Source organism: Ambystoma mexicanum, chromosome 1q (assembly GCF_040938575.1).
Source record: "Ambystoma mexicanum isolate Mex_15411 chromosome 1q, UKY_AmexF1_1, whole genome shotgun sequence".
NCBI lineage: Eukaryota > Metazoa > Chordata > Amphibia > Caudata > Ambystomatidae > Ambystoma > Ambystoma mexicanum.
Genome location: NC_090922.1, coordinates 1,223,392,566 through 1,223,414,226, shown reverse-complemented (window position 1 = coordinate 1,223,414,226; position 21,661 = coordinate 1,223,392,566). Strand labels below are relative to the sequence as shown.

Below are 21,661 nucleotides of genomic sequence, written 5' to 3'. Positions count from 1 at the left end.
GGCGAGAAGCTCTTGTAAATTTTTGAGAAATGTTAGAAGTCTAAATGCTCTCCTACAGACAAACCTAGAAAAAGAAGAGAGGAGCAAACTTAAAGAAAAAACAAGCTCCCGGGATAAAGTTGTAGGTGAGCAATTAAAGGACAAAATGAAAGAACCAAAAAGTAAAGAGCTCCAAGAAGCGGAAGATGCCGAAATGATCGAACTCTTGGCTAACCAATCTACGCACAACCCAGACGAGCCTAACAATGATGACAACGAACGTGACCACTCAGAGGAAGAAGCAGTAAGGGTTGTATGTATAAAAACTGCCAATCAAGCTGCAAGGGATGTTAAGCCTAACAGGCAGAGTGATGAGCCTGTTAGACGCATCTGCGAGATAGTACAACATGAAAATAATGCGGCCATCGACTCCTCGAGACCTGATATATTCCAAACAGCAGTTAGAAGATTTGCAACCTTTGGCGAGCGATGGGCCCATTGGGAAAAAATACCACAGTTGTCTACCGCCCAAGAGCCTACTGGTCTTAAAAGAGAATAGCTTGATACACATCCATCAAGGTTTGAAGGTGGACATTATAGAATAGAAAGAGGCGCAAATTCGATTCACAAACAAAGTAGGCAGCAAACGCTGGACATTGCAAAAATATTGGATCAAAATCAACTCTGAGTAACAAGAAAAAAGACTAATAAAAAGGCAGAAAACTGGTGCAAATTACTGCTTGATGTTGGAAAGAGTCCTTCGTGGTAAAGACACACTCATATTAAACAGAAGAAATGTCTTGCAGCTGTTTAAACACATACCACAACTTCGCTCCATCGACACAGAGGACATAAAAACAGTTGAGTTCCTAAAAGAAAACATAATGGATCGAGTATTATTTCACATACATTCAAAGATAGTGAGATTTGGTTTTGAACAACAACTCTGACCTAAACTCACTAAGCTTTGATGTATGTGAGATAACATATGAGGTGATACTGCCAAATGAAACTGAGAATAGATAACCTCAAAGAGAGAAGGATCATATATCGAGCAAATACAAGGCGTGTAGCTCCAATGATGAAAGAACAGGCGAGAGAAGTATGATGGAGGAACCCACTAAAAGAATAAGCGAATAAGCGACAAAAGCATGGTGATGAAGCTTCAAGATCTGCCAAAAAACACCAAAATGGATGAAATTAAAATTATTATCAAACAACCAAAAAAAGCAGAAGATGAGACACTCTGTGGTTTCCCAATTTCCAGCCACCCTTTTTTGTAAAGCCATGGGAAATGGCATAGATTGAAGAGAATGATTTGAAAAACTCCTTTCTAGGTAAAGGAGTAAAGACTTTTTCAGATGGAGTCAGTGTAGGCTTCGATGGCGTTGAAGGCTTCATTGGCACCAGATGAAGAAAGGCGGCTGGCTTCGATGGAACAGCCAGCGTATGTGGCGTAGCTGTCTTTGAAGTTTTCGATGACACCATGGATGAAGGTTTAGCGACGTTGATGGCGTCGAGGGTCTCGATGGTGTCGAGGACCTCCATCTAGATTTTTCTTTGTGCATTTCATCGAAAGAGGGACTCAAGGGCTCTCGATGTTTGTCAGGCTGTTTTCCCGGACTCGAGGGCGTGCAGGATTTTGGCCGAGACCTATCCTTACCGGCTTGCTTGGAAGGCTCGGTAGGAGCATGACCCTGTTTTTTGAAAATGTTTAACATTTGCTCTCGGAAAACTTCCCATTTTGCTAGGGTACATGTTTTTGTGGGACATGCAACCCTTACGGGGTAATCGATGACGAGTGGTGTGAACCACTCCTTAACCTAGATCGCTTCGCCTTCTTTCTACGAGAGTCTCCTCTCGACTCGTCGGCCGAAGGCTTAGCAGGTCTAGGCTTAGGGGATTTCGGTAATCTTCCTGCCTGAAGTTTCCCCTTCCGCTCCCTCAAGGCCTTGCCTGTCATGGATTGGTCATGGATTGACATTTTGAACAATTGGCCGTGTCACGGTCCTCGCCAAGGCACCACCAGCAGACACGGTGTGGGTTGGTAAGGGACATCTTGGACCCGCAGACCCGGCATTTTTTAATAGCGGTTTTCGGCGTTGAGGATGAAGACATCTCAAAGGATTTTTCAAAGAATTTCTCGAAAACAAGTCATTAGATGATGAGGCGCGCCAATTCGCGTTAGACGAAGCAATAGCTGTCGCGGAAAAAACGGAACTGAGGCCAACGGGCGCTGCACGTGCTATATATGATCTCCGATGGGGTCACCCACGATGGAGGCCTTCGAAGGGACACTGACTCGATGCCATCAACGACAGCGCCCTCTGCCAAAAAAGTTTTCTGAAGCAGCTGAAGCTGGACATTACATGTCAAAGATGAGGAATAGGTGGAGGACACACTCCATTCGAATTACTGTTACTGCAGTGTTGTCTGGCGGAATTACCACTGCATTACAACTTGTCAGGAGCGTGCACACAAAATTGATGGTAACAGTAATTCCGCTCGGAGGCTTCAGTCCCAGCCCTTCCCTTAACCCTCAACCCATTCCCTGTGCCACACAGGAGGATGCCCTGATAAGGAGGCTGGATGTGATGGAACAGGTGAGCCTGGAAACACTGGCCGACAGGCAGATCCACCTCCAGGCCATCCGGGACTCTGTCCAGGGTGCCATACGCAGGGATGTGAGGGCCGTGGATGGTGACTGACGTCAGGCAGTTGCAACATCTGCCACACTGACTGCCTATGCACAGAGGGTCCCAGAATTAACAGAAGGCATTTCAGCCTTTGCCGAGGCCATGCAAGCCACCATTCAGTTGATCATGCCACACATCCGTGAGCCAGAGTCTGAGCATTCCAACTCTGTCACCCCCACAGAGGGCTTGTTGCCCAGCACCCAATGCAGGAGTCAGCGTGCATGCTAGCCACAAAGGTGCAGGGGGACACTAGCAAGGGAAAGAGGACATGCAAGTGACTGGACATTTGTAGACCGGCACAAGGAGGTGCTGGGGATGGTGTGGGCAGAGGGAGTTGGATGGGAGAAGAGGAACAGGGGGGTCTTCGGGGGTATTGGTTGCTTCTGAGAATGGGGTGGGGCAGGGCAGAGTGGTCCTATACAAAGTGTTCCCCGCAGTGTCAAAGCCAGATACCAGGAAATTGGGTTTTGGTAAAAACTGCCTGTAGGGACAACACTTAGTAACAGGCTCATTAGCACCTGGCTTAGGGCATTCCACCAATGAGACTACTTGGCATGCAGGTTTTACTGATTGCTGAAAGACTGGGCTCAGAGCAAACCCGAGAGCTGCGTGCCCCTCAATGCTGTCTTTGACCTTTGCTCCTACCCAACCACTAAACGATATAGCAACTGCAAGTGACAAATGGAGTGCCCAATGATGTACACTACCTGCTATGTCTGCTGCTCTAAATCTGTCTCATTTTACTGGTAATCCCATAAGTGTGTTCAGTACAATTTTGCAATGAACACTGAAAACGGACTCTGTGCATCTGGGTGCAGAGAGTGATTTTCACATGGTTTCAGATACTTTATTTTTGTTATTAGCATCCAGTGGTTTTACTTATGGCTGCTAAAGCCAATTATCCATACCTCTTGAGGACAGTTGTCAGGGCATGGTAAGCGCTTTCCATCTTCCAGCTTTTTTATCAGCCTCGTCACCGTCATTTGGCCTTGTGTTGGACCAATCATGTTCAAAAACATCTATTAAATAAGGAACAAAATACAGCATTTATTTACAAGTCCATGATAGCATTCTTCACAAATAGAAAATGTCACAGCTACTAAGACAGTTTTCCTTCAGACCTCTTGGTGCAAGTTGAACCATTTTTAATGGAATAGCCCATTTCATGCTGCAGGAGGTACATTGTTCTCACTTTCAAGCACAAAGCAGGCCCACAACCCACAATCAAGCCCATATTCACATGTGTGGGTGAAATCAAAATGTGAAGAAAGTCTCACTGGACAAATAATGTGGGCATGGTTTTCATTCCCCAATAAAGTTTTTATTTTACACCCACAAAAAACAGTTAGGACACTAGATTAGTTCCATTACCTAGCATCATGTTGCCCTGAAGGTGTTAAATTAGCGGGCTACAAATAATGTTCTCATAACTGTTATCACTTCCTGCGCGTATGATCTGAATTGGTCAGAACATGGGACACTTCTTACCCCACTTGAACCACTAAAACCTATATGCCAAAGGTGCAAGTAATAAGCCGTTCAGAGAAATGTGGGGAATGCATTTTCAAATGTTTACGAATACCAATGTAAGTGACAACTTGGTGGATGTTCCCCAGCATTTGCCCCTTCCCAAGACACTACACATAGAACCATCACTTTTGCTGATTTGGAAGTACAATCAAATGCCTACATTACAAACGTGCTACAGGTGTAACTTGTCTGGTGAATCATAAGTAACATGCTGTGTAAATGGTGTGTAGCTTACACATCTGCATGTTATTACTTTTCCCAGGCAAACTCACACTTACACATGGGAAACCTTTTGTGATTTGGGCCCTGCACGCAGCTGCTTTGTTCGGTACAGGGACAATGTTTCAGGAAGCTATAACAAAAGGGATCAGTTGAAAAGAGACACAGTGTCCCCTTCCTGGCAGAAGCAGTCTGTGCTGACAGATTGCTGGAACAATTACTTTATCTCACATGGGTTTTCCAGTAATATGAGGGCCATGTGCCCAAAATGCGTGTGTTTAGCAAGACACATCATAAAATCATATTAAGGTAACGGAAGATGCTTTGTTGCTGCTCGTTTCCAGCCCAATACACTTTCCAGAAACCAAAATTATATTATTTTCAATGAAATTAGACGCTTTCCTTACTTCCTAACCACTCTTTCAACCTCTCCCAATGTGCAAGCATATTTGTGAGGTTAGGAATAGGCCTGAACACATAATGGACACAAATTAAATGAGCATTCTTATATTATTCTGTAGTTGAGCATGCAAATTACCAGTTTCTACAAGTCTGTTCAGACACAGCTGAACATCATTCTATCGTGTGATAAGTAAATTCTCCATCGGAACTTGCTGCAATTGCATATTTTAGGTAACCAAAAACACTATTTGTTTATGCCAAATCTAAAAGGATATTGAGTTTATTAAACATTCCTGGTGTGAAAAGACCAATGCATGTGCAAAATAAAGCATACATTTTCTTTTAAAAGTACAATATGTGGTCATTACAGTTTTTTTAAACTATTGTGAATGACTTAGAAATCCAAAAACAAACTGTTATATCCTGCATGAGTGTGTGTGTTTGTAATGTTTATCAGTAAAGGAAGGAGATGTGTTGTGATGTGCTTGTCTCTGCATCACTTCAGGTAACTGTGACTGGGATTACTTATATGTTTATAACATGTATTTAAGTTACAGTTACATGAAGTTATGTACATAAGTGGACAGCACATACCACTGGCTCCCATCACCCAGGCTGGGGAGCGCTAACTGCCTGGGTGTGGAACCCTTGGGTAAACATTCCGACATTCACAAGGCAACACTCCACATGACATCACCAGCTCTCACACGCAGAGACAAGCACATCACAACACATCTCCTTCCTTTACTGATAAATATCAAGAACACACTCATGCACAATATAACAAATCTCCTTCCTTTACTGATTCACACTGCACCCGCACAGATACATCAAATACACGGACAAGCACACCACAGGTAGCGCCCCGGGGTAGGGATAGCAGCTCTCAACAGGAGTGTAGTGATAGTGTCTCAGTTAGGTAGGGATAGCGTCCCGAATGTTTTGTTTTTTTGAGTTGCATCTCTCGATAAAAAGATGCACGGTGTGGATATCTTGTGTGAATGCCTAGTGTTGTGTTCCCTGTTTCAGTGATGGTTATGGTAAGGAGGGGGATGTGCTGTGATTTGTTTGTCGGTGCACGTGGGAAAGGAAGGAGATGTGTTGCGAAGTGCTTGTTGGTGAATGTCAAGTGGATGTGAGTCATTGGAAAGGAAGGAGATGTGCTGTGAAGTGCTTGCTTGTGAATGTGAGACCCTGTGATGTCATGTTGGAATGTTGATGTGTGAATGCTGAATGAGTGTACTACCAGATGTCAGTTAAGCCTTGGTGATGGGACCCAGTGGTTCCCTTACTTGTTAGCTTAATGTAACTTACAATAAACCCTAGGTCAATAAGCTACAAGTAAGGGAACCACTGGGCTAGTGACCCTTTTTGAATAAGGCCAGAACACCAACCACTGACCAAAGAACAATGTGATCCAAGATGGAGGGTTCAGGTTGTACAACCTCCCTTCCCTAGACAGTGTGACGAAAGTTCAAAACCAGAGAAGGCTGTGAAATGAGGCAGCACAAAAGGCCAGTAGACCAATGGGACCAGTGAGAAGAGCCCATGGGTTTACACAGAAGTGGAGTGAACGCCTAAGCAGTATAAGAGCGAGAAGAGAGAGCAGAGGATGAGAAGCTCTGGAGACCTGGAAGAGATTACACAGAGGAGGTAGCTGTTGAGGCCTGGTGGAGCAACAGACCTGTGCTCTGACCTTGTTGGAGCTTGATGCAGGTGGAACATTGTTCCAAAAACCTGCAGTTGTTGAAGGTAGTTCAGAATCCTAGACGCAGTGGGTGAATGGATCTCGGAACCACTACCATGAGGAACACAGTCCTTGAGGAGAGTCTCCCCCAAATTCACCAGAAAAATGAAAACATTTAAAATAGGAGAGACGACTTGGAACATTAAACTGCAAAACCAACCAGGCGATTTACTGTATTGAATGCCGGTGTGGGCTAAGCTATGTTGTCCAAACCATGAGCGCAGTCAATATTGGGGTCTCTGAACACAGATCTAAAATACAATGTAAAAACGCTACAGTGCCACTGGTGAGTCACTATATGGAATTTCAACACTCACAAAATGACTTAATTTGGTGGATTTTGGATACAGTTAAAAATAGACCCAATGTACACAAAAGCCTGTCAGAAAAAGAAAACCGATGGATACATAAAATTGATTCCTATAAACACTGTTTGAATGATACATTTCTACCCTTGATTTAAAATACCCTAGGTCCCCACACGTTTTGACATCTGCTATTCAGGCCCCCAGACTTTTGGAGGAACAGACAAGACCTCACAAGCATTTCCTGGCCTACCACAAAAGGCTTTTTCTTCTTGCAGCCTCATTACGACCCTGGCGGATGGGCCATGGTGCTAATAGCACCATGGTCCATGCCGGTAACTCTCCAACTCCGTCATGGCGGAATGGGGAATTACCACCCCATTCTGAGATTGGCGGAGTGGTAATTCCCCCTTCCGCCATGGCCCTTCCCCATTCCCATTTTTGCCCCATAGGGCATAATGGTAATGGGGAAGGCGCTAAGTACGGTGCCGCAAATTGCGGCACCGTACTTAGCACCAAGGTCCCTTTGCGGCATGGTTTTTAACGCCTGCAAAAAGCAGGCGTTAAAATCACCATCCCGCAAAGAGACCTTGTAATCAGGCGTTAAGGGTCAGCGCCGTTTACGGCGCCGTTAACCCCTTACCGCCTGACTCGTAATGAGGCCCTTGGTCTGCCTTTTTTTCCAGCAGTGCACATTCTATCAGCCAGGCAACTTTGACAGCCAGGATCCTACCCGGCTCCTGTCAACATTGATACCACTATTGATACCGGCTTTACTATCTTTACACAAATGCAGGCTTATTTGTCTGCCGATGTACGCACACATCAAAGCACTGTGGGCCAGTCTCTGGTCTACACTCCTGGATACCGTGGTTATACCCCATGCAAGACGTCTACGCACTCAGGAAGCGTCTGCTCCTTTGTAGCTCCCTAGACAACGGGATGCTCTCTTTAGTAAGGCCGCTGGGCGGCAGAGAAGCAGACATCCCCATCCAAGTCAGGCTTTCCTGCATGCCCGATGGGCATAACTTTTTTAACATGCCGCGTCCTTGGCAACAGCTTAATGCATGAATCACAGCGATGCGGAATTCAATGGGGCTGTTTGACTTTGCTGCTCTCAGGCAAGTAATGACAGACCAGCAAGCGCATTCAGTTTGAAATCTCCCTGCATGTACCTCTGACATGCTTCCTCTCTCTTCCGTACCAGATGGATGAATTTCCATCGCCATCAACGGTCCCGCTGGCATGAGTCCCAGATGGATGCAAATGTGCAATAATTAACATACAAGGAGGTAAGGACACAGCGACAGCGAGGCCGTTTTTTAAAGAATTTTGGTCTTCATGAAATTTGGTTCTTTCCGCTTTGCATGCACCACCCTGGCTATTTTTCACAGGGACCACTCTGGTGTCAGCGTCACTACATGCACATGCTGCTCCACCCAATAGGCCCAGACTCGCCAACGGCTTTCTCCCATATGAGTAACCTAGCGCTACAAATGCACATTATGGTACTTTTCCACCCGTTTCAGTCGCAGCCACCTCCCCACACGTTATCTTCCCACATAGTGCTATACTGATTAAGCGACATGATCCGGCACTAACGGTGGACGATTGTACCCCATTTTCCATTGACCTGTGCACATATATCTCTGCTATTGCCAATATAGTGTTCCATCTGTGTCTCATCTATAGCCACCAGGGCACCCCAGCAAAGACACCATCTATCCCGTTGGCGACTGCTGAAATTTCACCAGGCCCTACTCCTCAACACTTGCAAACTTGACTACCTCTAGTACCACTGCCAGCCCACCGGCTGGGGCCCTGTAAACTGGAGCCCATCACTCAACCCTTCAATACAGGCTAAGTAACCACAAATGTTTCTCATGCCTCGGTTACCTGGTATATTAGCTACTTCAGGCAGTTGACTAAAAAACCTATACTGTGTATTCCAAAGGGTCTACAAAGACGCCCTGACGAAGGAGAGTTGAAATAAAAATGTCTCGCCAAAACATGCCAGATGGGGGATTTCTCTGAATCTATCAAGACATCCCCGGTAAAGATCGTTCACTTGATACAACACGTTGGCAGACCCAAACCTAGGAAAATGTCCTTAACGAAACTGATGCCTTCACCTTAAGCAGACTCGAACATGGCGAACAACATTTTGAATATAACTAATCTCGAAGTTTGGAGATTCCCAGATTAAGCTGTTTATCCGTGTATTTGTTCTACAAATTTCACGTAAAAGTATTTCCTTTCACTGTTTTGTATGTATTATAATTTGTGGTTTTTCTATGTGTTTTCATGTAACACTATGGGCCTCATTACCCGGTAGGCGGTGAGCCATGGCGCTATTAGCGCCATGGCTCATGCTGGTAAAATACCGGCACCGCCTTGGCCATTCCCATTTTTGCCCCATAGGGCTCTATGGGAATGGGGAAGGCGCTAATTACGGCACCGCAATTTTGCAGTGCCGTCATTAGCTCCGAGGTCCCTTAGCGGGTTGGATTTTAACGCCTGCAAATAGCAGGCGTTAAATCCCCCAACCCGCAAAGGGACCTCGTAGTAAGGCGGTAGGGATTTACCGGTACCGGTATTTTACCGGTACCGGTAAATCCCTACCGCCATCCGTGTAATGAGGCCCTATGACTCTATTCACAGCCATGTCCAAAAATGTCCAAAAATGTTCTGTATTCTGTATATATTACATTAATTGTTGTCGATATATACGTTTTTGTCACATGTTGTCAAATCCACATACCTCATTTGTTTGGTCCTTTTTATGACCAGAATAAATAATGGTTCTTTCACCTTTTTGAACAAACTAATTTTTTGTTCACAGTATTAGTCTTTTGGATCACCACACCTAGAGTATTTCTAGGGCTATCTGGCAGGGATACCCGCATCTATGAACTTCAGTTCATATAATAAGTTACTGTGAATAAGGTACCACGGTGGAAGTAATGTATGCATGCTAGTATTTAACCCCAGCCACCTGTGGATGTAAGGGTTACCTCTTTTTTGTTAACTCACCAATTGTACTCAGATTCCATCAGAAACCACTTCTGAGGATTCTGAATCTGCTGGGCCCATCTACTTCATGCCATGGTTCAATTGATGGGGTAGATGGGCCGTTGGCTCAGGTGTCACTTTCGGCATCTGGATTTAGGCCTGGCTAGTCAGTGGTTCATTGCTCCCGTGATGAGGTTCCTGTGATTGGACAGCTGGATGACCCTGGCACTCTGGTTCTGACAACCTCAGGGGACCCTAGGACATGAGGCAGTCAGGAGACAGCAATGAACACTGCGATCGGGTGGCCAAAAACTATCTTCATAGTAGAGACAAAGAAGATGGTCCTGTAAGGCCCTTCTTCATGCTGGTGAGCTGCAACTGCAGGGGAATGGCCTTTTGTCTCACAGGTCAAGGTTCTGCAGAGTCTCAAGTCTGAACTCTGGGCAGTGACTGATGCAGTGAGGTAGTCCATGAGGCAGTTTGGGACACTTCTGAAGTCTTCCAAAGCAAAGGGTTTCTTGAGCAGGGGTTGAGACTGGTTTTTCCCACTGTTCCAGGAGTGGAAGCACTGATGAAGGCCATTACGGGTCAGAAAAAGGAGCAGGACTTTGCCAGAACACTACTGGAGGAAATGCTGGTTGCAGTGGTCAAAGTGTATTAAAAGAAGTAGTGGAACTATGTTCCCTGCTGGCCTGCACCCACTCCCCACAAACCCCATCACCACGTCCCCTCCCACACACAATACACCCCCCAAACACTTGCATCTGCTGTTTAAGGGAACATTCAGTGCAGTGCACTCAAAGTGCAAGTCTCAACTTCTTCCTACACTTTTATTTTAAAACAAAACCATTCCAGAACAGTTTCATTTTAAAATAAAAGTATAGGAGCTGTGAAAGGTAATTTAAAAAAGTAGAGGAGCACCGCTCCTGCTCAGTTCGACCACTGGCTGGTTGGCTGCAAGGACAATCCATGGGCCTTCATCTGTATGTTCCTCTTAGATTCTTGTCCCCAATGCCGATCTGAAGAATGGCTGCAGCATGCCCCCACTTATCCTAAATTCGATACCCACAAACCATTGATAGCAAGGATCTGCACCATTTAAACTAGAAGGAGCTGTCCAATCGTGGACACCCTCCGGACACCACATACGGCCACAAACACATATCCCCGACTTGCCTGGCAAAGCCTAAGCATTGCCTGGAAAAGGGCTTGCCTTATTAGGAATATCTGGCCCAGATATTAATATAAATAGCGCTGGAAAACTCAGTCCATTGCGCTCAGCTGGGAGGGAAGGACTGATCCTCTTCTACCTATCAACTAAGTACATAAGAGACCTGAAAGTGTTATTATGTACTAGCAGGCCATCCTTGGCTGTACAATGAGAACCTCCTTTTGAACCAATGTTTTCCAACATGGTATTTTTTTTAAAAAAAATTACAAAAAGCAGAACTTATTTGGGCTTATTTGGGCTCACACTATCAGGAGGCACTAATATAATAGACAAATGTAGTAATTGTAAGTGACTTCAATTCAGCAATCCAACCAAGTCATTGTCTAGTCTGGGATGCCCAATGGAAGCCCTTATTTATATATTTTTATCTCAAGTTCTTAAATCTGGATGATGAACCCTTATATAATGCCCCTCTCTTTGAATCCCCGACCTCACTGAGCCAAGAAGTAGGTTGTTTTGCAAATTAAAAGGTTTATTGGAAAAATTAAATTATATATATATATATATATATATATATATATATATATAACACTTTTATGAATAAATTAATATTTGATAGCACACTTATCAATATAACAGTGATCAACAATGGATAATCTACAGTAGCACAATTCTTTAATTACTTAGGAGTTGGTATAGAAAGGATAAGGTAGCAGAGAATACTTTGTATGGTTTCAAGGAAAAGCAATAATGAGAAAGAATGCAGCACAGAAATAACACTCAATATGGTTTCAGCAAGTGATATTATGATCACTTTTTCCCTTATGACAACTCACCCCCCCCCCATTATGCAACAGAAAGAGATGGAAAGGAGAGCACACAGTTTTCAGGAATACAATCAAATGCAGTTCAAATTCCAGTTCCCCCCAGCAAGCTTAGATAAACAGGGATGATTTTAAAACATGGGCCAAATACTTTTAAATGTGATTGCAATGGAGTGAAAAAAGTGCTAAAAATGATTTTAATTCCCTATCTGAGATTCAGGGTAGGTGAAAGCTACTTTGAATTAGTTCAGGTCAACACTAGCAATGATTCATGAATGATTATCAGAGTGAAAACGAATTTCAGCAGTGGAAAGCAAGAAGCAGCTATTTTTTACAAGTGGTGGAATTGAGCCAAATTGCAATTCGCTGCACTTTTTCCGAGTGCGTAAAGCACGATTACGGAAAAACTATAAGGAGTTGGAATATCGTATTGGGTTTGTTGGAAAGCTTAGGTTCTTAGCTTTAAAATGACAGTTACGGTTCAAAAGATACAGATGTTTTTGTGGAGGTAGATTTTCAGAAATGAAGTCAAGATTTCAGAATGACAGATGACAGTTTTGCAGCTTTGAAATCATAGAATGGACACACGATTTCTATGCACTTCTGGACAGGTTGAAATGGTTTGAATAAGACTACTTTAAACTAAGAGATGGGTTCTGGACAGTTCTAGATACTCACTCCTAGTTTTGGAAGGGAATGGACCTCGTCACAGATCTGGTCAGGTTTGGGCTGCGGTTTTCTCGCCACAGGATGGTCTCTGGCACTGGTTCTGCTCTCAGCGGGGCCTCTTGTCTGCTATCGTCACGGCACGGCGGTCTGGTCTGGATACAGCTCTGCTTTCTGGGTCTGGATATGGTTCTGGCACCGTGTTCTAGCCAGAATCAAACAGCTCACCCCGGCTGTTGAATAGTTTGGTTAGGTTGCTGGATTCTGGGGCACCTGAAAAAGAGTTCAGCTTTTGGGTTTGGCCCCTGCTTAAGATTCTAGGGCTGGGTTCTAGAGTCTGGTCTCTGGATCTACCTGGGTTTGAAGTCGTCCGGCAAAGTGCGGTGCAGAAATCGATTGAAGAGTGGAAAATGAATGTGCCTATCTGGTTCTCAGTGGCTCTTTTTATGTCTTTTGAAAGTGGGTGGGATGGCTGACTTTCTATGCCCAACCTTCTGAGGATGCTGACATGTTAGAGGATTTTCTGTCCTCTGACTGGAGAACGGAGTTGTGAGTCAGAATGAGTCATCAGGTATCATATTTATGGCTCAAGGACAGGACACTCCCCTTTGTGTCCGTACAGCATATCTTCTTTTTCATAAAACACATATTTACAATATACCCCACTTGTTAATATTACCTAAATTGCATGACAGATTGCTTCAGGTACAGTTCGGTTCAAGTCACATGTTTCTACGAGCTTGGGTTCAGAAATGACAACATTTTGCGCTTTTGATTTCGCAATATTAATTTTGCATCAAATCTTACACAGAGGTAAACACCCTCTCTGAGCATATTACTGGAAGTTCTTAGGTTTCTAGCATAAACACTGCATCCACAATATTAATTATGGGGCTTGGCCTCAGAACATCCCACAACGTCCAGCTTAGTCTCAAATCGTAGGTCCATTTTTCATATTAAGAATCCCCAAATTGTACATTTTTGTCAGCTTGATACAATATTTTATAAGCAATTTAATAAAACATACATTTGCCTCCACTGCAGTACAGCCATTGGTTTGTGCCCGCCCCTAGAAACCTGGCTTGACTCAGAGGTCAAATGTCTTGTTTTTCCTAGAGCAGTGTTGACAGTTGACACCCAAAATCAGCATACCCTATTCAGCTGAAGGAATCCTTTGTCCTGTTTTTCCTGCTAGCAGGGCATCAGTCCATGGTGCCACTCTCCATCTAATTAACATGACCATGCTATTTCCTCCCTTGTTGCTGAGAAGACTAGGTGGGAAGGCTTCCCGGGGACAGCCAGCCTTTTGAAGTCTCAGCTAACGCAGGGTACAGTTTAGCTTCAGAAATATAGGTCTCCTGTCAGAATTTAGATCGCTAGCGCCGGTCAGTGTCAAGCACCGGTATTGCACCAAGTTTTGACAGCTGCCTTACCAGTAAGCAATCCTCAAAATATACTTTGTTCAAATATAGATGCACTTCTGTGGACCTCAGATTCATGTAGATTTTTGTGGGAGAATGATGTTGACCCACCAACAAGGAGGTGGGATCTTTTTAATTGTTTTGTGAGCCATGATTTTAGCAATTTTTGACACAAAATAAAAGCAGATTTTTGAACAGATCTGTATTCCTTTGTACTGACTTTGCTCTGTGTGCAGCCAAAGAATAGGGTCCGACAATGGTCTCCTGTATTAACACTGACAGAGGCAAAAGTGGATGGTGGCCTGTCAGTCAGGTTTTCACTGCGCACCTTCTGGTGATTTCTGGCCAGCAGCATGCTTTCCGGCGGCCATTAATGCACAATGATGTTGCAGGGCTTGGATGCGTGGGTTCAAACATCCCACATAATACAAATGTTTGTTTTACTTATTTTTCCCTTTATTTCTGGCATTTCAAATAAGATCCCTTTTGGCTGCCATTGTTATAAGGCCCTAATGAAATACAGGAAATAGATGCAGTTTTTCTTTCAGTCACTTTAGTCACAGCATGAAAAAATAAGGATTATTACTTTAAGGTTCCTCATATAGCACAAGGAAATAAATATTTAGAAACTCCTCCCATGTCCCCCACCCCTCTGTTGTCCCACGATGTTCCCCCATGTCCCCCCATCCCCTCCGTTGTCCTGCAATGTTCTCCCAAGTCTCCCACCTCTCTGTTGTCCCGCTTTGCTATTAGATACACCCCACACCCTCTGTTGTTTTCCAGTGATGTTCTGCCATGTCTCCCCACCGCCACCTGTTGCCCCACGAGGTTCTCCCATGTCTCCTCTGCTGTCCCGCCATGTTCTGCCTTGTCCCTCCACCCCCCCTGTTGTCCCACCATCTTCCCCCATACCCCCTCCCATGTCCTCCCACCCCCTCCGTTGCCCCACATTGCTTTTAATGTTCTGCTATGTCCCGCAACCCGCTCTGTTGTCCTGCGATGTTCTCCCATGTCCCCCTTGCGCTGTCTTGCGATGTTCTGCACGTCCGCCCACCCCCTCCGTTGTCCCGGGATGTTTTCTCATGTCCCACCACCCCCTTCGTTGCCCCGAGATGTTCTGCCATGTCTCACCCCCCGTTGTCCCGCGTTGCTTTTAGATACCCCCTCACCCCCTGCGTTGTCCCGTAATGTTCTGCCATATACCTGTATTTTCTCTCTGGATCTGAGGTGAGTGTGTCCTAATTTCCAATACATCCGACCCCATCTTTGAAGTAAATTTAGGCCCCCAGACCCTGTGTAGCCCCCTATTGCCACCGCTTTAGTTTACTGGTTCCCTGCCCCTCCTGCCTCTCTTCCCACCCACTGTGCTGTGATTGGCCTGTTTCCCGTGTTGCAGGAGTCTAGCAACTCGTGAAGGCTCCCGCCCCCTCATTTTCTCTCTGGATCTGAGGTGAGTGGTGCCCTCGCTTATGACCCCATTTTAGGCCATAAATTGCTAAAAATACCCCTGCCCTGTCCGCCCGCATCCCCTGCTCCCTGATCACACCTAATCCCGGATCCCCGGCCTGCGCCATGATTGGCCCATCGACAAGAACATTACTGACCAGGGCAGCCCCCTCGGCTAACAGCGGCTCCTACAGAGACGGCTCGAGAAAGTGTCTGCATAGGTCAGCAAGGAAGCCAGCTTCGAACAGACACCAACAAAACTGTAAGTGTAGCATGGGTGGGGTGTAGAGCAATTACTCTACTCCAGAAAGCCCCTGCCACTCTATCTTACCTTCCAATAACGTAAACTGCCAAAGGTTTACACCATGCACTCCTAGAGAGATCTGAGCACCAACATAAGCCAAGGCTGAACTCTAAATGATGTCCGGCATAACATTCCAACATACTTGCATTACTAACTAATGCCACTCCGAGAGACAATACTGAAAAGTAGCAAGCCTCCCATTGACGGGTGTGCGTGTCCCACTCTTAGCTTGAACTGTGAATGGTGCATGCTTCACACTTACATGCAATTGTGAAGGTAGCATGTGCAACATCTAGGTGCCTCTACTAGATAGAATTGTGACTGATAGCATAACCCCCACGTAGGTGCATTGTGAATGATAGCATGTCCCACTCTTAGCTGAGTCGCTCGGACGGAATTGTGAAGATCATCATGCATCACATTTATACAGAGTTCTGAATGTTAGCATGTACCACATTTTAGACACAATTGTGATAAACTGCATGTGCCTAAACCGTCACTGTGTTAATACTGAATCTAGAAAGTGTGCCCTAATAGCGTCACTGTGTTAAAATTGTACTTAGAAAGTGTGCCCTAATGGCGTCGCTGTGTTACAATTGAACTTAGAAAGTGTGCCCTAATAGCGTCGCTGTGTTACAGTTGAACTTGGTAAGTGTCCCCTTATAGCGTCACTGTGTTAATTGCTAAACCTAGAAAAAAGCCTAAAGCGTCACTGCATTAAAGTCGAATCTAGGAGGTTTTCCCAACGTCATTGAGGGTGCCCAAATAGCGTCACTGTGTTAAAGCTGAACTTAGAAATGTGCCATAATAGCATCTCTGTGCTAATGTTGACTCTAGACGCTATTCCAACATCATCAAGCGTGCCCAATAGCGTCTCTGTGTTAAAGCTGAACTTAAAAACGTGCCCTAATAGCTTCACTGTGCTAATGTTGAATCTAGACAGTACTCCAACATCATTGAGTGTGCCCAATAGCGTCACTGTGTTAAAGCTGAACTTATAAATGTGCCCTAATAGCTTCACTGTGCTAATGTTCAATCTAGACGGTATTCCAACATGATTGAGTGTGCCCAATAGCGTCATTGTGTTAAATTGAACTTTGAAGTATACCCTAATAGCGTCACTGTAGTAGAAATGAATTTAGTAGGTATTCCCAACATTCACTGAGTGTACCTGGTCGCATACACTTTACTGATTACCTCAATACCCCATTACTACGCTTACTCTCTCCTATACACCACCATTCAACTAGAACACAGCAGTACTATGACACATTCGGTAAAGCTGTTCTCATACTAACATTACCCATCAAACTACCCATCATTCTTATTAAACAGATCGCTAGCACACAGCGGCTATCTTAGGCATCTCCTCAGGCCTAACGCAGCCAGAACTCAGTATGAATGTCCACCCTCCAGACTGAACACATACAATTGATCTCCTCTGCACCACACCTACCGTTAAGAAGCCGCTATCATGCAACAACCACACCAGCTGCACACATACCGGGTGCTCCCACGAACTTTACGACTCTCTCTCTCTCTCTCTCTCTCTCTCTCTCTCTCTCTCTCTCTCTCTCTCTCTCTACTGACTCGAACTGCGGTTCCTGAGCGCGTTCAACCTACTAGCGCCTTCAGACCATACCAATGGTACATAAGGCGCTATACAAATGCAAAATAACATAACATAACTGTAAAAAGATATTATATACAGACAGCAAACATATTTATATTTCTACTTTCCTTTCCCACCTGAAACGTACAGCTTTCACAAAATTTGAAGGCAACTAACTGCAAAACAAATCCAAAAATTAAGGATTGAGGCTGAAGCGCCAACAAATACTGAAAAGGTAAGCTTGGCAATAATTTATGCCACTTTATTGATCCCTTCAAAAATTCTCATTTCATTTGAACTAATTAGCAAATTGCTACACAGTATACTTTACTTTTTCAAACTTCATTTTTTCCTTAAATTTCAGAAAAAGCAATCTTGATTTAAAAACCACTCACCTCCTGAAGATCCACATGATAAGTGGTGAAACACGTGTCGAGGTTATTTCTGTCTCATAACTGAGACTTGTAAAGGAATTAAGATTTGCGACAGATATGGAAACTGAAAAAATGATTTCTTTTTCACAAATGAGAACTGCATTATAATAAAGAAACTCATAAAAATGGAAAATGTAATACTTTTCTCATCCTTTACGCATGAACAATGAAGATCAATTCTCTTTGTCTTCAAATTATTGTTGGACAAACACAACAATGTATCTTTGTAACAAGCGAAAAGGAAAACCGGAAATATTTCCAAAACTCGCCTAGAAAGGGAGTGAATGTTTGCACTGTTACTTTAAATTAATGCAGTTTCATTTGAAATGAAGAACTGCAATCATTTTTGGGTTCTCTCAGTGCTGTTTTAGGTCAATTACCTTTCAGCCAATAGGCAGTACCCTCGCATAGCTAACCATAGCGCCTACCATGGAGGCCATCTTCAAATTATTACCACATGTTCAAGTATTGGGAGTACTCTTCAAGTTCCCTACTTTTATGTGACATTTGTTTGCAAGTTATACAACTTTCAATTACTACTTTTCAGCTTGCTGGAAATCTCAGATACGTGACTTTTATATTCTTGAGATTATTAAGTCCTACACCCATTTGGTTCTCCCCTACGGGGCACAGACCTGTGTTCCCCTCATGGTTGAGTCCTGTAGAGAGTTTTCTACTGGTCCCACCATTGCTTATTCAAAGACTAAAAAACATATTTTAGGCGTGTTCCACTTGGCACCTCAAAACATTTACATCAAAGATCAGCATGAGTAGTGTCTGCAGCCAGACCAAAATGTCCACTCCTGCGCCATTTGCCATTCTTTTTCAAATAAGAGTGAAAAACAGTCTTAGAAGGCTGGTGGCCTGGCTAGATGAGGGAACTGTGGCCAAGAGCTTGCTCCCTCTTCAAATAGGTCATGGTCCCACAAGGAGGCATTCTAGAGGAAAAAGCGGAGGAAAAGAGATACAACCCATGTTCTTTCTGCTCTGCCTTTATCAACAAAATACCAGACGACTGCTTTGTCAACTAATCTGTCTACAGCTTCGTCAACATTTACGGTGCCATCCACAACATGTCATTTACCCACAAAGCAGTTGACCACGAAACACAAACTGCTAACAACCCCATGGATGGGTTCCTTGTTGCCGATGGACAAACTGGCCAAATATGGGTCGTCCACGACTGACGGCATCTGTGTCAAAAATTCCATTGACAGCATCGTTGACAACGCTCTCTTCAAAGACTATCACCTCGTTGACGATTACACCGGTTCAGCCACAGACCATCCCATCCACCGTTGACAGCGTCTGCACGCCCACGAACGTTCCCTGCTGCGCTCGAGTCCCCTAATAGACAAAAAGAGCCACTCCTCATTCTGAAGCCATATGCTCCTCCATCTTTACCAAGTCCATCACACGTTCCTCTAGAGGATATTTTGGAACACGTGATTGACACCGATTTTGATTATCCGAATGAGGAAGACAATCATTCCATATTGTCTCCTACACAGCCACATCGTACCACTCCTTTGCCTGCACGATCTTGCCTACACCCAGTCCAGCGGAGGCGCACACCTTTCCATGGACATTTTGACCACATCACAAACACTGTGCTGGAGCTGCAGTCGCAAGTGCCTCCCATACCTCCTCCATATGATCAGCTTCTCTTTCCACCTGGATGTCATCACCATGTCCTACCACTGACACCTCCTCCAGATAAGCTGTCAGGCTCTGACTCATGGCAGGGCCCTCCTCAGGATGCTGCATACACTCACTCTTCATCCTCGGACGGGTTTTATGATTGAATACTTTCAGATGGTGAACCTAAGGATCTTCTAATCAGGGATTATCCTCCTGATGTGATTGGCATATTTCACACCATCAAATCCAAGGCGACGAAGATGTTTGATCTCCTCTTCACTGAGAAGAGGAAGTAGGGCTTCCTGCTTTGGCAGGGAACTGGCTTGTGGTGTCTATCCCTGTTCTGAATGACATCTGGGAGGACGGTGTACTGACAATGAAGAAACTGTAAAATTCTCCATCTAAAAAGGTCAGGTTTGAAAATAAATATAACGGTCCAGTGACACTGCCCCCAAGTGTCTTTGTAACCAAACCTGTCCCGATTACGTGGTGCCCGCTGCTCCCCAAAAGAGATCGGCCAACCCCTCTTCTCAATGTGTTGTGCCTCTGGACAAGTAAGGGAGGCAACTGGATGCTTTTGGCAAACACATTATTTTGACTAAAGCCACTATGACCAAGGCTAGAAAAACCCCTTCCCCATTTTGTTCTGATACCATCAGGAGCTGTACTACAAGATGGGTCCCATCCCTGATTTCATATCCGACGACAAGAAGGAGGATTCCTTTGCTTTGCTACATGATGGTGATGCAGCATCCTGCCACACTGCATTCGAGCAGTTGACATCACTGATAATGGTTTGTGCCAGATGAATGGTGTCGTGCTACGAGGCAAGCGTGGCACCTTAGTGTTTGTTAGTACATTCAGTAATTTGTCATATACAATCAAGGACATCATTTCAAAAAACTGGAGAACTGCCAGCACCCCCCATTGTAGCGTTTAAGAAAATATCCAATATCCAATATCAAAAACATGATTGTGAGAAATGACATTGCTTTGAGAAAATAAGTGGGACCCACACAGAGGACGCTGTGGGGGTTAACCTGGGTGGTGGGCCATCATCCTTGCGTCAATTGTCTCATGTGTCATTTTACTACAAAATCACTAACTATGAATACTGGGTTAACACGAGACTGGAACATCACTGAATACATTAATTGTAATTCAGAAAATGTTGTATATTCTATCACCTGGTCATGCAACCGTCACTACATTGGAAAGACAAATAGAAAATGTAAGACGCGACTCATTGAACACAGAAGCTGCATCAAAACCTTTCTAAACCTACCTGCCATTACCCTCTGCCCACTGCAACTAATCCAGAACAGAACTGCAAGACTTGTCCTTGGCCTCGAGCCCTGGGATCGTATCTCTCCAGCTCTGAAATCTCTCCATTGGCTCACAGTGGATGCAAGGATTACATTCAAAACCCTCTGCATTGTCCACAAGGCATCTGGGGCCTGGGTCCAAAATACCTTCAGCTATCCCTCCGCAAATACCTCCCCTCCCGAGCTCTTCCCTCCGCTACCTCTAACTCCCTCAGGGTCAGTCGTTTTTCAAAGAAACGAGCTGGGGGTAGATCTCCGTCTTCGGCTGGTGCCTCTCTCTGCAACACCCTTCCTGTCACTCTAAAACTTGAGGAGAACCATTTCCGGTTCCACAAACACCTCAAGACCTTCCTATTTGCTTCTGCCTTCGCCCACCCTCTCCCCTGCTGATCTGTTCTCTCTGGCACCGTGCACCTGGCCACCCTCTGTCTGCCGGGCTCAGGAACCTGCTCACCCTGCCACCCTCCCGCACTGCCTCCGGGCCACACCTTGCACTGGGGTCTGTATCTGTACCCATACAGTCCCCCTTTTTTTCATCCTGCACTTATCAGCCCTACCCTGCCTGCTGCCTCAAACCCAGCACTTGCTGCATGCACTACCATTGTCTGTTGCCTTTATTATTTATTTATCCATTATTATTTATTCCGTTTCTCCTTTACTCTGCACTTTTCCATTTAACCCCCTTCAATGCACTTTTCCCCTCCCCCTCTCCCATGCACTTGCGCGTTCTCAATGTCACTGGGCCTAGTAAGATCGTTTGTTCTGTTCTCCCCGGTTCCCTCCCTTGCCTGGTCGCGCTCTGAAACACCTTGTGTACGAGCGCGATAGAAATAAAATATCATATCATATATCAAAAACAAAATATGACAAGCTTCATTAGTCAGACATTATATTGAACAGGGACACCTGTTAACTGATTTGAAATGG

The 21,661-nt window shown here is 44.7% G+C and overlaps 1 protein-coding gene across 3 annotated transcripts in view; it reads right to left on the bottom strand.

Annotated features, from left to right (window-relative positions):
- Positions 1–21,661, bottom strand: part of JAK1 (Janus kinase 1) — a 1,055,078-nt gene that overhangs the window by 58,304 nt on the left and 975,113 nt on the right. For all 3 annotated transcript variants that reach the window (XM_069641985.1, XM_069641984.1, XM_069641986.1), the window contains one exon: positions 3,584–3,694. In XM_069641985.1, the coding sequence (XP_069498086.1) occupies positions 3,584–3,694 (111 nt within the window). The remainder of the gene's footprint in view (positions 1–3,583; positions 3,695–21,661) is intronic.